The 14,465-nt window shown below is 40.0% G+C and overlaps 1 protein-coding gene across 1 annotated transcript; it reads left to right on the top strand.

The window, feature by feature from the left end:
- Positions 1-4,080: 4,080 nt before the first annotated feature.
- Positions 4,081-13,653, top strand: tfap2d (transcription factor AP-2 delta (activating enhancer binding protein 2 delta)). Its single transcript, XM_079830313.1, has 8 exons — positions 4,081-4,528; positions 5,206-5,703; positions 7,563-7,623; positions 10,441-10,606; positions 11,424-11,542; positions 12,001-12,142; positions 12,610-12,723; positions 12,824-13,653. Exons 1-8 carry the CDS (start codon positions 4,490-4,492, stop codon positions 13,038-13,040), a joined length of 1,356 nt encoding a protein of 451 aa, XP_079686439.1. The 5' UTR covers positions 4,081-4,489; the 3' UTR covers positions 13,041-13,653.
- The last annotated feature ends 812 nt before the right edge of the window (positions 13,654-14,465 follow it).

A 14,465-nucleotide genomic window follows, 5' to 3' on the forward strand; every position in this document is an offset into this window, starting at 1 on the left:
AAAATGTATGAATTATGACTTTAGGCATTTTATTATAAACAACTGTTTCAGTTTTTGTTGTTGTATAAGCGTGTCGAATAACCTCTGCTAAGTAGAAGAGATCTAATTCAGTTCATCTCAATTATTAGATGAAATTGGATTAAACTGGGTCTATCTTCAGCCACTGAAATGGTCATTCAACTAAGCAAGCTGTTCATTTAATATAAGTGAGTTTTTCTCACTGTGAAGCTCTGCCTCTGGTGAGCATAATGAAGTATTGATCCATTTTCATGCCAAAAATGGACTTTAATATGACTTTTGCCTGTCAGCCGCACAAGCTGTCTTCTTCAGGTTGGGGTATTTTTTTAATTTTGAGATTCATCTCATTTTAGCACTTAAATTAAGAGCTGCTGTGGTTATGTACAGTGTTGGAATGATTCTTACATTGCTCTAAAACTGACCGGAGCGTCTCTTATCCAGAAGTTTGTTGAGTTCACCGGACCGTAAGGCTCAGTTTGTAACGGACCTTTGACTCGGAACTAATTAAGAAATAAGACGGAAACAAACCATGACAGAAGTTAAATACTGTGTCATCGAGCAGATGCTCATATGTAGAATTTATTTTAATTTGTCATAAATCACAAGCTCGATGAAAAATAAATGTTTTGACACGTCTTTTAACTGAATATATTTGTACACAACTTTAGGCTACATTTTATAATCTAATGTGATCAGCTATTGACAAAGGCCTATTTTTAAAATATTTATATTATGTGAACATTTTGAGGCCTTCATTACTTTTTTGCGACTTTGTTTGTGTGCGTGCATGCGTGTGTTTGTGTGTGAGCGGTCTACCGTTATTATGGCAGATTGCTCATTTTAATTAACGCTCATTTTGCGCGCATCTGGCACGTGTCTAGATTTAAATTAATTTTTAAGATTCAGTTTAGTTCACTCAAGGAAAAATAATACCCGGTCGGTCAGTGTTGTTTGTTGAATGAATGAATGAATTTGCAGTTGGTCAAGACATCTCATTTGGCACATATTTTGACAGATCTAGGAGACTGGAGAAAAGCCGTTACCGTTATTAGAGAGTGTAGGCTAAGTAGTTCAAATCCTACGTTTTTGATAAACCGTTTAAGTGATTTACAGACTTTTACTATTGATTCTACTTGGGAATCTTAACGAAAAGGACCGAGCAATCTAGCCAGAGGCCTAATCGTGGGTTGTTTGAGGTAAATATAGCCTAGGATGTCTTGTATGCTTGTACCAATCATACTGCCATGTCATAAACATGAAGTTTTGCGTCATAAATGTACACTGTTGAATAAAATGAACCAACTATTTCGTGTTTTTGTCCCAACTGAGTGAAAATTAATTTAGTGCACTTCATTAAATACACCACGCGCTGAAACTGACGCGGCGCCCCTCCCCCTCCAAATCTATTAGCATATAAAACTCAGTGTGTGTGTGTGTGTGCGTGTGGTAAATGTAGGTCACATCGATGAGGACTGCATACTTTGTAATTATAATTATCTCGTAAACACCTTATTCCTTGTTTTACAGTGTCGAAAGCCTAAGAGCCGTTACTTAACGGACGCCGACACCATATTGAGCCGCGAGCTCTACTCACACATCAACTGGACTTCATTTGGCCACTTGTCAAACAAACGTTATTGTCAACATAAAGCGTATGAACTTAAATGTAATTATTCTCTACCACTATGCTATATTTCCAGATTCACAGGACTATAATTTTAGCTTTTGTTAACTTAATATTTAGGGGGAAAGCGATATTTTCCTTTTTAACATAAAGTCTATTTTTTCAGTCATAGGCCTAATAAATATGACTTTTGAACGACCATATCCAGCAATTTAGCATTTTAGCAAGATGATCTGCTCACAAGATTAGTCATCTTAAAATTGCAAAATGACTCAAATTGGATAAAGTGATTTCGTTTTATAATCCTTTCTTCGTATTTATGTACGCCCAAACATTTTGATCTTGCATGTTGATGCGGTTTGAAATGAATTGAGTTTTTTACCAGTATATTTTCTTGGCTTATGATTGTTGCTGCTCCAATGACAGTTCTTATGATCTGTTGGCAGCCAGCTGCCAGTCACAGTTTGGGACGCTTTTAATCCAATGTTAAATCAATTACAGTCAACTCTGGGCCAAACTTAGACACCTCCTCTAAAGTTTCATTTTGCATCTGTTATTTTTATTTCGAATTTTCCATGGATTGGTGGCGGATTTACGTGGCGAAACGATCTCGAGGAGCATCCAGACCGAACAGATGGACTCGAGCCCTGACCGGTACAGCGTGCATATGTGCATCCGCTGCTGTGCGCGTTAAGCCCTATTAAGACCGTCTACCGTGCAACTGGTGCTTCTCTCAATCCCGCGAGCTCTCGCAGACTACACAAGCGAAAGCTTCTAATCCCTCACGTGAGAGGACGGGTTCTCTCGCGCTCACATCGTGTAATTTACAGTCTGCCTGGAGGCCTTAGATATATATCTGAAACCAGACCGTGTTATTTCATAAGAGCCTCCTGCTGGGCGATTCATTTCCACCATCACCTCGAGACATTTAAAGTGCATTTACAGCACAACAACCTGCTCGTTTTATTTTAATTCACTATTCTGTTTTTGTGATGCATCATACGAAATCGATATGATTTTATTAGCCTAGCTGATTAGCCTAAATCGTTCATCTGAATTCATCCTATATGTTCGGATTTTTAGAATCGTATATGTCCTTTCCTTTCTGTTTTGTTTGACACGCAGAGAGAGAATGATGTATTGTAGGCCATATCTCAATAATGTGTCTACTTAAAATAACATCATTCGTTTTAGCTCGCCCGTTAAATGAAAATAAAAAGAGACTTCCCTTCTCTCACGTTGTTTTCCGAGTAAAACATTTATGAAGCGAAATACGTCAGTAGGCTATATGTGTATGTTTGTGAGAGGATCCTCCCTTTGCGCGAGACACCGGGCGCTCGAGGCGTCTCCGTCCGCCCTTCTCATGCACGAGGGCGCGAGCCCGCGGTAATGGCGGTAATTTGGGTTAAATAAGGGGAGCATCAGCTTTTTAAACACTTTAAACTGACAAACCTATAGCAGACACAAAAACCTTAGGACTCGAGTATTTTGCTGCTGGGGAGGGAGGAGACATTCAGAAACGCTGAGAATGACTGGGACTCACTTAAACACACACACACACACACACATTTGCACATGAGCTAAAAGTCTTTCCCATAAACTGTTAAACGTCATTGCCTGTTTTGTTTTCCCGGGGACACATATTGAGTTATTCATATTTAGGAGCGTATTTACAGGCTGTGGGTAGCCTAATACGGTGTCTCGTCATGCACCTGTGTGGTTCTTAAAGCATAAATTTGACCGACATGCTGATTTAAGCGATGACCCCCCACGCGCGCCCCACTCATCATCCTAAACGTGCACGAAATACTTCCAGCGTGGGTCAGACCGTCACTGTCGTCCCGGTTCGGTAATCGACAGAACAGAACCAAATTGGCTGCAAGAGGATTCAACCGAATCAAAAGTGACCACAGAGCACCGATGTTAGGCTACTAAAATCCGTATATGAAAGTATCAAAGTTAATAAAATAGTGTGGTCTATTTAATGTGTACAACCGACGATAAAGGGGTATAAATAGGCTTTTTCTATACAATAGCATTAAAACAGTCTTTAAATAATTTGTACATTCAATATTATTCTGCTGTGTAAGGTTTTTGCAACATTATTACCGAACGAAGTTTTCTATTAAAATGGAAAAATCGCCTTTTTATAATAATAATTAAGAAAGCGTAAAGGGAAATATTCGTTCTATCACGAACTGCATTTCCAATTAAATATGCTTTCATGTAGTAACGTGTCTCTCGTTCAGTTAAACGGAAATAAAACTTATTTGATAAAACCGATTAAGACCACACTATAAACAAGTGAAATATTCGAAGCATAATGTTTAATCGTGCAATCAAAATTACAGTGACACAATACGCCGAGTTAAACTTACGTGTTGCTGAAAAAAATCATCCAAAAAGCAGGTAAATGGTAAAGCCGCGAGGAAAACAGAGACAAATAAAACTGGCCCTTCTACAGAAAGCACTAACGACCTTAAAGAAATGTCCACAAAAATCATCAAAAATGTTGAAAGCGCACTTGGTTCCTTATTAGGCGAAGATACAATATTTATTCCGTGTCTCCAGGGATGAGGCTGCTCTCTCTATTGTCCTCCCTTTCCTCAATGCTGATGCTTAATTTTCAAAACTTCTATATTACCAAGGGACCTACGACATCAGCCGGAGAAATACCCAGCAAGTACAAAATCCGAGCCAGGGAGCGCTTTGTGCAGAGGGGAGGCATTTCAGCCGCTTTTACCGACTGCGCGAGGCGACATTTCATTTTCACGCGCAATTTTGGGGATTTTTTTTTTCTTTCATTCGTCCAACAGCGCGAGGAAATCGGGTTATTGGATCGCGAGAATGTCAGCCACATTTCCGGGACTGGTGCACGATGCGGAGGTATTTCAAATAATTTCTTACCACCTCACAACATTTTCATTTAATTTAGCGTATGGCATCGCATGGAGGAAAATTACGATGACTTAGAGGGGAGTTTGCTGCAAAGGCGAGGATAAATACTGTGTGTTCAGATCTGGTGAAAAATGCCTTTTACTACTTGCAAATGGGTCTCGTTCATGTACAAATCTCCACAGTTATTGGAACCATTTGCTCGTTCTTTTTTATAATAATAATAATAATTACTACTCAAGACACGATAGTCTGCACTACTACTACTACTACTAGTAGTAGTAGTGCAGACTATCGTGTCTTGTGCTTACCTGCAGTGAAACGGGCGTAGATTGTTGGGACAAAAAGGCTTTTAATGTCGTTTGCACGGATCTGTAGTAATAATAATATAGTCAAATAACACACTCCGTGGCAAATGATAGACAAGTGAGGGAGGGAAAAAACGCTGTGAGCTCGTGGAGCAGTTTGCAGTGTGTTTCACGCACTCCCTCCCAGGCACGGAGAGATGACATCGCCGTCAGGTACTTTTCTAAAGACACTTTGAGCTGCTGTGTGTGTTTGTGTGTTTGGGGAAGGTTTGAGTTTCCGCCGCGTGAGAAATGCGCGCGGATCGCTGCGAGCGCGTGTAAATGACATCCCTCATATTTTTCTCTTTTTTCCCCGCACAGATACGTCACGACGGATCAAACAGCTACCGTTTGATGCAACTCGGATGCTTGGAATCTGTGGCCAACTCGTCTGTCGCTTACTCTTCATCGTCTCCGCTTACATACCCAGCTACCGGAACCGAATTTGCCTCCCCGTATTTTCCCACGAACCACCAGTACACGCCCTTACACCACCAGTCCTTCCACTACGAGTTCCAGCACAGCCACCCGGCCGTGAACCCGGACGCGTACTCGTTAAACTCTCTCCATCACTCACAGCAGTATTACCAGCAGCTCCATCACGGCGAACCGGCGGACTTCATCAACCTTCACAACGCCCGGGCCCTCAAGTCCTCGTGCCTGGACGAGCAGCGGCGGGAACTGGGCTGTCTGGACGCGTACCGCCGGCATGACCTGTCAATCATGAGCCACGGCTCTCAGTACGGCATGCACCCCGAGCAAAGACTGCTGCCCGGGGCGGGTCTGGGGCTTCCGCCACCGGGGGCCGATGACCTACAGGTACACCTCACCGGCGTTCTACCGTTCAAGCACAAAATACACACTCATTGTGTCACCATCGTGAAGTTGACGCCTTCGGGGATGTTGTATATAGTCACTTTCACTGCCCGAACAGAAGAAATTATCGCCCGAGGGCTTGAACAAAAACAAAAAAAAAAACTTCAGGAGAGATTGGGGGAGAAATCGAGGCCGAACGAGCACTTTCTTTTCGGCCTTTTCGATTTCGCTCAACACATTAATTTTAATATTAGTATTTCGAAATAAAATAAAATTACTGGGGAAAAAACTAAACGAAAAAAAAAAAGTCTGTGTAGCCTATAGGCCAAGAAATGCATTAATTTCCAACATGTGAAACAAATTAAATGCGACCTTTTTTTTAAACGTTTGGACGCACCATATTTCAGTTGGTTTAACTGGCGGATTTTACATATTTAATATAGTGAATATTGAGAAGTCTGAATTCGGCCGCGCGTATGTCGGGCCTCGCTTCTGTAAAGCCGCGGGTTCTTTTCCCTCTGTTAAAAGGCGGATTAAGGGCTTGAAAAGGTGCGAACAAAAGGCAAATCCTCCGCGGTAGAGCACCGTAGTTTATCCAATTTAGGACTTAATGTCAATCAACTGGTTATTTATGCACAGACATCTGAAACAGCTCAAGTTTAACTGGTGAGTCAAAAATATGTTAAGATCAAAATAATGATCCTTTAAAAAAATATGCGACGGTGAAATTAAATAGATCAAATATTATATGTATTTGAGAGAAGATATTCTAGCTAGCAGGTGATATTTTTGGATCTTTTTCATTGCCTAAAGAAAATTGTAATAGGCCTACATTGATAGCATCGACATAATCTAATTTATAGAATTGATAGGAAAGAAGATTAGAGCATTGCGGAATATGACTAATTTAAAATATATTATGCACTTTTTATTGCTTTGACTAATAATAAAAAATACATATATAACTGTTGCATAATTAATTTTTGAAAATAACTTCTAAAACAATATAGCCTTTGTTTTCTATTTAATTTTAACATACAATTGATGCAACTTTACATATTATTTTATCTCTTTAGTTTAGGCGTGTTCAAAACAAAAAATCGTCAAGCTTCATTTTGGTATTGCTGTCGCGTGTTCAGAGACAAAAAAAAAAAAGGCCCACAGGAGAACAGACGCAAACACAGAAAGCAACACATACGTCCCGTGAAAAGGTTTTGGACCTTTCTTTTGGTGCTGAATGAAACCGTGCGCTCGGTGAAGGCCGCGGAACAGATGCGGGCAGTCTCGTGCGCACAAGCGCATCTTTGAGCCGCTAAACAGATTTGGCACGCGGAACAATAGAAGCTGCCGCACCTTTAACACGCACACGCGTAATTTATGCCTGATCCGACGGGTTTGTATATTGATTTTATAATCACTTTAACTGCGGGGAAAAGAAAAATAGAGCAGGAGTTTGTTAAAGGGTTACAAGAGCACGCCAGTATGGTGTCAGTATGGATGTGAGCGTGTGTGGGTGAAATATGTGTATGTGTGTGAATGAATGCGTTTTTTTCTTTTTTCTTTGAATGTGTGTGTCTGACTTGGCCTCCAGACTGGTCGTGGCTCGTGAGACGGATTAACTCTTTTCTTTTGATGCAATCCAGTGTTCCTTTGGCTGATGACATCACTGATAAGAGAAAATAAAATAATAATCTGTTCGCTTGACACTACAATGTAACAGGTTCCGTTACCGCTGCAGTTCGACTAACCACGTGGTCTGATCAATGTGTCATATATGCCTTGTCGAACACAAATACTGATCACACAATGTATAGAATTTGTTCATTATTGATTGTCAAGTTCATATGTGTTTATTTGTCTAGGGATCTGTTGACGCGCAATGCGGACTCGTGTTAAATGGCCAAGGAGGAGTGATCCGGAGAGGTAAGGTCACAAAAGAGAAGCACACATTCACTGGTCATTTCATATTTTCCTCTTCCATTCTAAACTGTAAAAAATATTTTTCGCAGCATTACATAAAACAAAAGTAGGCCTACACTAGACTACTCTTTCAGTCTCTCTACTTTTTCTCCCTACTCATTTTTAAATCAATCGTCAATTCTTTGTAATTATTTGTGAAATGTACTAGCAATTTCAGAGTCAAAAAGTCAGTGACATTTAATTTGTTTCAATAACGTCAGTCGTGTCTTTCAAATGATTTTAGTTTAAAATACGCTAAATTATATTGTTAATTGCTTTCCAGTGACAAGAAAATTATTTAAGACATAAGCATTTTTTTATTTAATAAAATACAATTTAACGTTAGTGTTATCCATTTATTTGACAAATTAGTCACAAAAAAATTGTCTCCCCCCGAAAAAATAAAAACTACAAATTATAGCCTACCGAAAAACAAATAGTAGTATATTAGAAAAAATTATAAAAAATGTATAATTATTTTGATTTTGTATTGTATTTTGGGATTGCATTAATGTGAATGTCAATCAACAGGCCTAATACTTTCATTGTTGTAGCCTCTTACATTATTACGTGCGGCATAAATAAATACAACAAAGAAATAAAAAACATTTCAGTATCGGTAGGCCTAATTAATTTGGCTACATTAAATGCATATTGTTTTTACAAATTGATGCTATCATTTTTAATTTTATGCTTTATTTATTTATTTATTAGCTATTTCCTCGAGCAAAAAGGCGCAAATTCATGTTTTAACGTAAGGTTATTCCAGAACATTTTTAAAGGCAAATATCAAGTAATTTAAGATTATTATTATTATTTTGGTTTTTTGTTGTTGTCATAGACGTTGGTGTTTTTTATGTGTATTACTTGTATGGAAATGAATGTTATCTTTTGTCTTAAAGCATGTTTACTATTATAGTGTGCACTGTTTTTTTAGCTGACGTGGCAATTCGGATAAAACTGGTTTAGTTCATTAGTCAGATAAAGCATAATTAAGGGGCCGTAGGCTGTAGTGTTCAGAAGTTCAAACCCCGATAAAACACACGTTTCTCAAGGTCATTCGTTGACAGACGGTCGAGATAATCTCCGAAGAATTCCTGTAGCTGTTCTCGGTCTGCCGCTGTATTTTGTTAAACCGCGAGTCTAGTGTGGATGAATCGAATCGTGTTCACGTTTCGTAATATTTTTCTTAATATCAGTCGCATCTTTGTCTGTCTCTTCAAAGCAGCAGCGGATCGACACACATGTGGAGTTTGCCATAAAGCGAACGGTGTCTTGGGCGCTTAATTTTTAATAAACTCTGTCTAGGTGTTGGGCTCGCCATCACTTCCAGTTAATGGTGTGCAGGATTTAGCCGCGAGCTCCGCCGCTCCAACCATCACAACCAATAATCATTGCTTTACCTCGCGCTCCGGTATCGATAGCTTCTCGCGCCTCGGGCGCACGCTTTGATATGTTAATGCCGCGCGGCTCCAAATTCAGTGGAGATCATATTAATGTTGTTCACACTGACTGCAGCTTTTGCTTCGTTGAATATTCAGATAACCTTTTTCAAAAGAAATCACTCAAGAAACGAGGATCCTACTTAGAAAAGTCGTCTGTGTTTTAATCATGATTATCCCTCTTAGCTTTCAGGAATTTGATCAAGCTTCACCCCGCCTTTACACGCGCGCTCACACACACACACTGTGCATCTTTCTCTTCTGTGCGCGCGCTCACGCGAGTGTTTTGGGTGCTGGGTGATGAGCGTAAACACACACCACCTCTACAGTTGAAATAGAAACAGAATGACATTTGGCCTATGTCTTTTTTTTCTTTAATTTTCGTGGCAAACTCGCAAAAAGCGCTTGATTCGCTTTGTGATCGCTCGCGCGCTGCCTCGGGCTACTCTCCCTCGCGCTTAAATACCCGCTATCGCCTCTGGGCCCGGCGCGCGCGACCAGACTACCGGCAATAGCTCTTTTTCAATTGCCCTTGGCAACATAAAATACAAACTACTTTGAATCAAAACATTTTGGGTGGAATTAATGTGAAGTGAACTTGCATGCTAGCAGAGATCTTGGGTTTGTCAGAGCGCTTTAGGGTGACTGATGAGGAGCAGGTTAGAGGCCCACTAGCCAGAAAACCCTTTCAGGAACACACACACTCACACTCAAACACAAATACAAATACACACACGTGGCTAAATAAGCTAGCAGACCCATTGATTCCTGCTCAGTCTGAACGTGTCATTTATAGACCTGAAATGGACCTGTAGTATGGATTTGACATACAAAGCTTAATAAATAAACATAAGCATTAACAACTCCTGTACAAAACATAATTGTTCATACAGGTAGTTGACTTGAAATACTTTGGGAAGTTGGAATGCTTTAGCTATTGCATCAAAAATAAAAAGCACTTTTTATGAGCGCATATAATGACTATATGGAATGTTTTCACTTTTTAAATATGTATTTGTCACACCACATGACCTTTGAAAATCTTAAAAAAACTTAAACTGCACCTGAGCCCAATTCTCTTTTTTATACCTACCTACAGTGCACATGTTAATTTATACATTCATATATAGCCTATATTTTAGGCACATGGACATGTTATCCGTCAACCATACATCTACTCTAGCAAAATAAAAGCATTATGAATCATTTCTTTTCAGCGATCTGATAGAAGCTTTATTCAATGTCTGGTGATTTCTCATTTGCACCCACAAACCGAACAGGCCCGCACAGTCGACGGTTCTTTCTGAAGATTTGACGTGTTGTCCGTTGTTGTGTACAGGTGGCACGTGCGTAGTGAACCCTACAGACCTGTTCTGCTCTGTACCAGGAAGACTTTCTCTTCTCAGCTCTACCTCAAAGTACAAAGTCACCATCGCTGAAGTCAAGCGCCGCCTGTCTCCTCCAGAGTGTCTCAATGCCTCACTACTCGGTGGGATATTAAGAAGGTAAGAGACCCGCTTTTAACACACCCGAAACTCAGTCAGGAATTTGGAATTTCAAATTAAAGCATCAAAATCAATGCAGCATCTGTACATAAGTCCAATGTTAGCTGCATTCAGCCACAATGCTCCATTTTTACATGTAGTTCACTGCAAAACAATGCAAGACATCTGAAAGCGACAGAAAGAGGAAAAATAGATGGGACTTGGAGTCCTGGACACTTAATCCAGAGATAAGAGAATGTGGCTGTGTGTGTGTGTGTGTGTGTGAGAGAGAGAGAGAGAGATGGAGACGGAATGAGAACAGTGAAGCTGAGGCTCCATTATTGATGAGGGACACAGACTGGAGAGCAGAAATGAGGCCAGTGACGAGAAGAGAGGAGAAACACACACACACACACACATTCACTCACTCATTTTAAACACACAGGACAGAGCATCCTGTTAATGCACAGGTTCATTAATGGCCGCAGAAACGCAAGAATCAGCAGCAAAACAGTGTTCTTATATAAAAGAAAAATGGCTTTATATAGAGTTGCATTCACTGTGTAGCGATGCATGGACATGAATGAGCCAACTAAGCCTTTCGATCCCGTTTGGTCCTAAATTTGAAAGTCATTGAAAAATGTAATCGTCACACAGCTACAGTTCTCATGTGCTCGCTTAGGAATGTAGGTTTGTAGAGTGTTAAGGTTTAATAATGCAGAAGTGCTTTGGGAAAATAAAGACCGGATGAGAAGGACATGTGGATATGAAATGTGACACATGCATTGCATGCAAGTAAGTGTGTTGCTGATGGACTTTCTCCATCTGTGTGGGTCAGGGCCAAGTCAAAGAACGGCGGCCGGTGCCTCAGGGAGAAACTGGACAGGTTGGGACTCAATCTCCCAGCAGGCCGCAGGAAAGCGGCGAACGTCACACTGTTGACCTCTTTAGTGGAAGGTATGGATTCATTTTTCCTATTAAAAAATGCTACTTGTTTATTCGTTTCGATTCTGGACGTTTGTACGATGACTCATTTAACAATGATTTGGTTTGTTAAAGTTGTTTAAAGGAAGCAATCGTAGTTTAATTTAATATCTAGTTTTTGAAAGCATTTTTGTATCTTAACACGTTGTTTGCCTTGATATCTGAAAAGCATCTGGTTGAGTATCTTCATTTTTGTTGAGGATGAGAACCGTTATGATTGAAACGCTCAAATCTATTGTACCATAAAATAAAAAGCCTGAAGTATTTTTAGTCTACAGACATAATCTTTAATACTCAAGGGAAATTCGAAATGAATTCGAACGGTATGAGACAGATTGATGCAACATCTATGCAATTTTTAGGCAGCATTTAGAGAATGAACCGATTTCCGAGCTTCATCTTTCCTCCTCTGTGTGTGTGTGTGTGTGTAGGGGAAGCGCTACATCTGGCTCGGGACTTTGGTTACACCTGTGAGACAGAGTTTCCCACCAAAGCGGTCGGGGAGCATCTCGCCCGCCAGCACACGGAACCAAAGGAACAGAACGCGCGCAAGAAAATGGTGCTGGCCACCAAGTAAGACAGCAACTCTTTAGTGCTTTCAGCCAAATCTCATTTAAAGTCTTGCTAAATGAGACCTTCATATGCACCAAAATGAGTTGGTCTGTCCACTCTTAAAAATAAAGGTTCCAAAATGGAGTTTCACAGCAATGCCATAGAAGAACCATTTTTATTTCCACTATAAAGAACCTTGGAATGGATGTTCTACATGGAACTATAGATGCCAGTAAACAACCTTTGTTTTTAAGAGTGTATGTATGAACTCATCTTCAAAAACAGACGCGAAACTGCACCTAAGAGAATTAGATCTGGGAAAAGGTTTTGCAGCCGAGGATGTGTTTACATGCATGTGTGTGACATATAAAAAACCAAGATCTCATTAAATCTCCTCTATGCATTACTTATGAGGAACGCCGCTTGCGTTTCGATGCATTTTCGAGATGCATCCTTGTAACCGCCTTCGAATGGCTTTGTGTTTGCAGGCAGATCTGCAAGGAATTTCAGGATTTGTTAAGTCAAGATCGATCTCCACTCGGTTCCTCTAGACCAACACCTATTCTGGACTTGGACATTCAGAGACATCTAACACACTTCAGGTATAGAGTCAAAGCCCGCATGCACAAATTCAGCTCTATAACATACTGTATATGCAAGTATTGTTGTTAATAAGCACTTCCTGTTTGTTGTCCTCTTTAGTCTAATCACGCATGGATTTGGTACGCCGGCCATTTGCGCAGCTCTTAGCACCTTTCAAACGATCCTCAGCGAAATGCTTAATTATCTGGAGAAACACTCAGCCAATAAGAGCGCAGGAACGCCAGACACCAGCCAGATCAACTCCAACTCGGACAAAACACTGCGCAAAAACACTGAGGCACCGACGAAGGATGGTAAAATCGAGAAAACCGAATGACTCTGACGCAAGAGTGGCCGCTTTCCCAGTTCCTGATCTGAGCCCTGATGGGCGGGCCTTGTTCAGGGCGTGGCTACTTGGGGCGGGGTTACAGGGTTTTTATTCCATATTCTTTTATTTATATAACTGGCATAACTTCCTATGACCTCAGCTTTCCTTGTATGTACAAACCATCATGTCATTCTCACTGCCCGATACTACTCAAAACACAACCCATTTTCATTATTTGATAAGTTATTGAATAAGTTATTTTGCTTCAAGTTTGTCTGTATGTAATTAGTTTAAATGATGATTTAAAAGATGCAATATCTTTTATCAAAAGACTCACATTCCATTTCTGCCAAGACCTAATCTGAGGTCAGTTTGAGACTGTAAATGATGACAGGTAACTTTCCCTGTATATTGTGCATGTTAAACTTTGTACGCCATCTGAAACGAACGGACATTCCCCACTGTTGTTCCAGAACACAAACTCTTGACTGCATTTGTAAAAAAGTTATATATAAATATATAAATTCAATCTTTTCTTGTAGGCTTTGAACTACGTATATGAAATAACCCTACATGCAAACTACTGGTGTTCAATAAAGCATATTGCTCAAAGTCTTATATTAACTCACCTGACTGGCCTTGAATTCATGTGCTTCCTCTTGAATGCAAATCATATTTGATGTGCATTTGCGATGCCACAGTTATGGATTTGACACTGAAAACACCTTATTGATAAATCAATCACATATTCAACTTGCTGTAGCAAAACATTGTCACTCACCTGCTTTTGTTCTGTTAAATAAGTGGCTTTTACTCTGGCTGACCTTCCTCTCCTTTGCCTGAGATCTACCTTCCATCAATGAGCCTGAAGACCTTTTTTTAGATAAACGCTGGAGGAAAGTATTTGCTTTACCTCACACACTTACACCTGGTTCACAGATGATGGAAATACCCAGTGGACTCATTCAACTTAAAACACTGAGAAAATAAAGAATGGAAATAATAACAAAGAAGCTGGTAGCTTCACTTGTACAATCATGATGCAGCTAAACTTGATTATTATGATGGAACACATTTTAAATGTAAATAAAGCATTTAGAAAAAAAGGCTGATGTGGGATAAATAAGCACCCAAACAGCACAGATCATTAACAGCAGAGAAAGACCAACATGCTGTTGCACCAGAAGGCTTTACAAAGTCAATAACTGACTGACAGATCGATGCGAATAAGCCTTTCACAAGATAAAAGCGATTCGCATTCATATTCACTTTTTTTGTAGGAAACCGCTGTCTGATCTCAGTAGTACGGACGTTTCAATAATCAACGTTAACGAACGTAGCCTAAAAATCAAAATAACACAATCTTGGGAAAACCCAAACTGATAATTAGCACTTGCATTGTTTACGAGTGTGTTTTTATCGGTTCGGGAGGTT

This window comes from Gobio gobio (genome assembly GCF_949357685.1).
Source record: "Gobio gobio genome assembly, chromosome: 12".
NCBI classification, from domain to species: Eukaryota; Metazoa; Chordata; class Actinopteri; order Cypriniformes; family Gobionidae; genus Gobio; species Gobio gobio.

What these genes read in the sequence shown, in the direction of transcription:
- tfap2d (XM_079830313.1), top strand. Translation starts at nt 4,490, where the DNA reads ATGTCAGCCACATTTCCGGGACTGGTGCACGATGCGGAG. An exon ending in CTCGGTGGGATATTAAGAAG is followed by an intron (nt 10,607 to 11,423) that starts GTAAGAGACCCG and finishes TGTGTGGGTCAG; the next exon opens with GGCCAAGTCAAAGAACGGCG. An exon ending in AAAATGGTGCTGGCCACCAA is followed by an intron (nt 12,143 to 12,609) that starts GTAAGACAGCAA and finishes TTGTGTTTGCAG; the next exon opens with GCAGATCTGCAAGGAATTTC.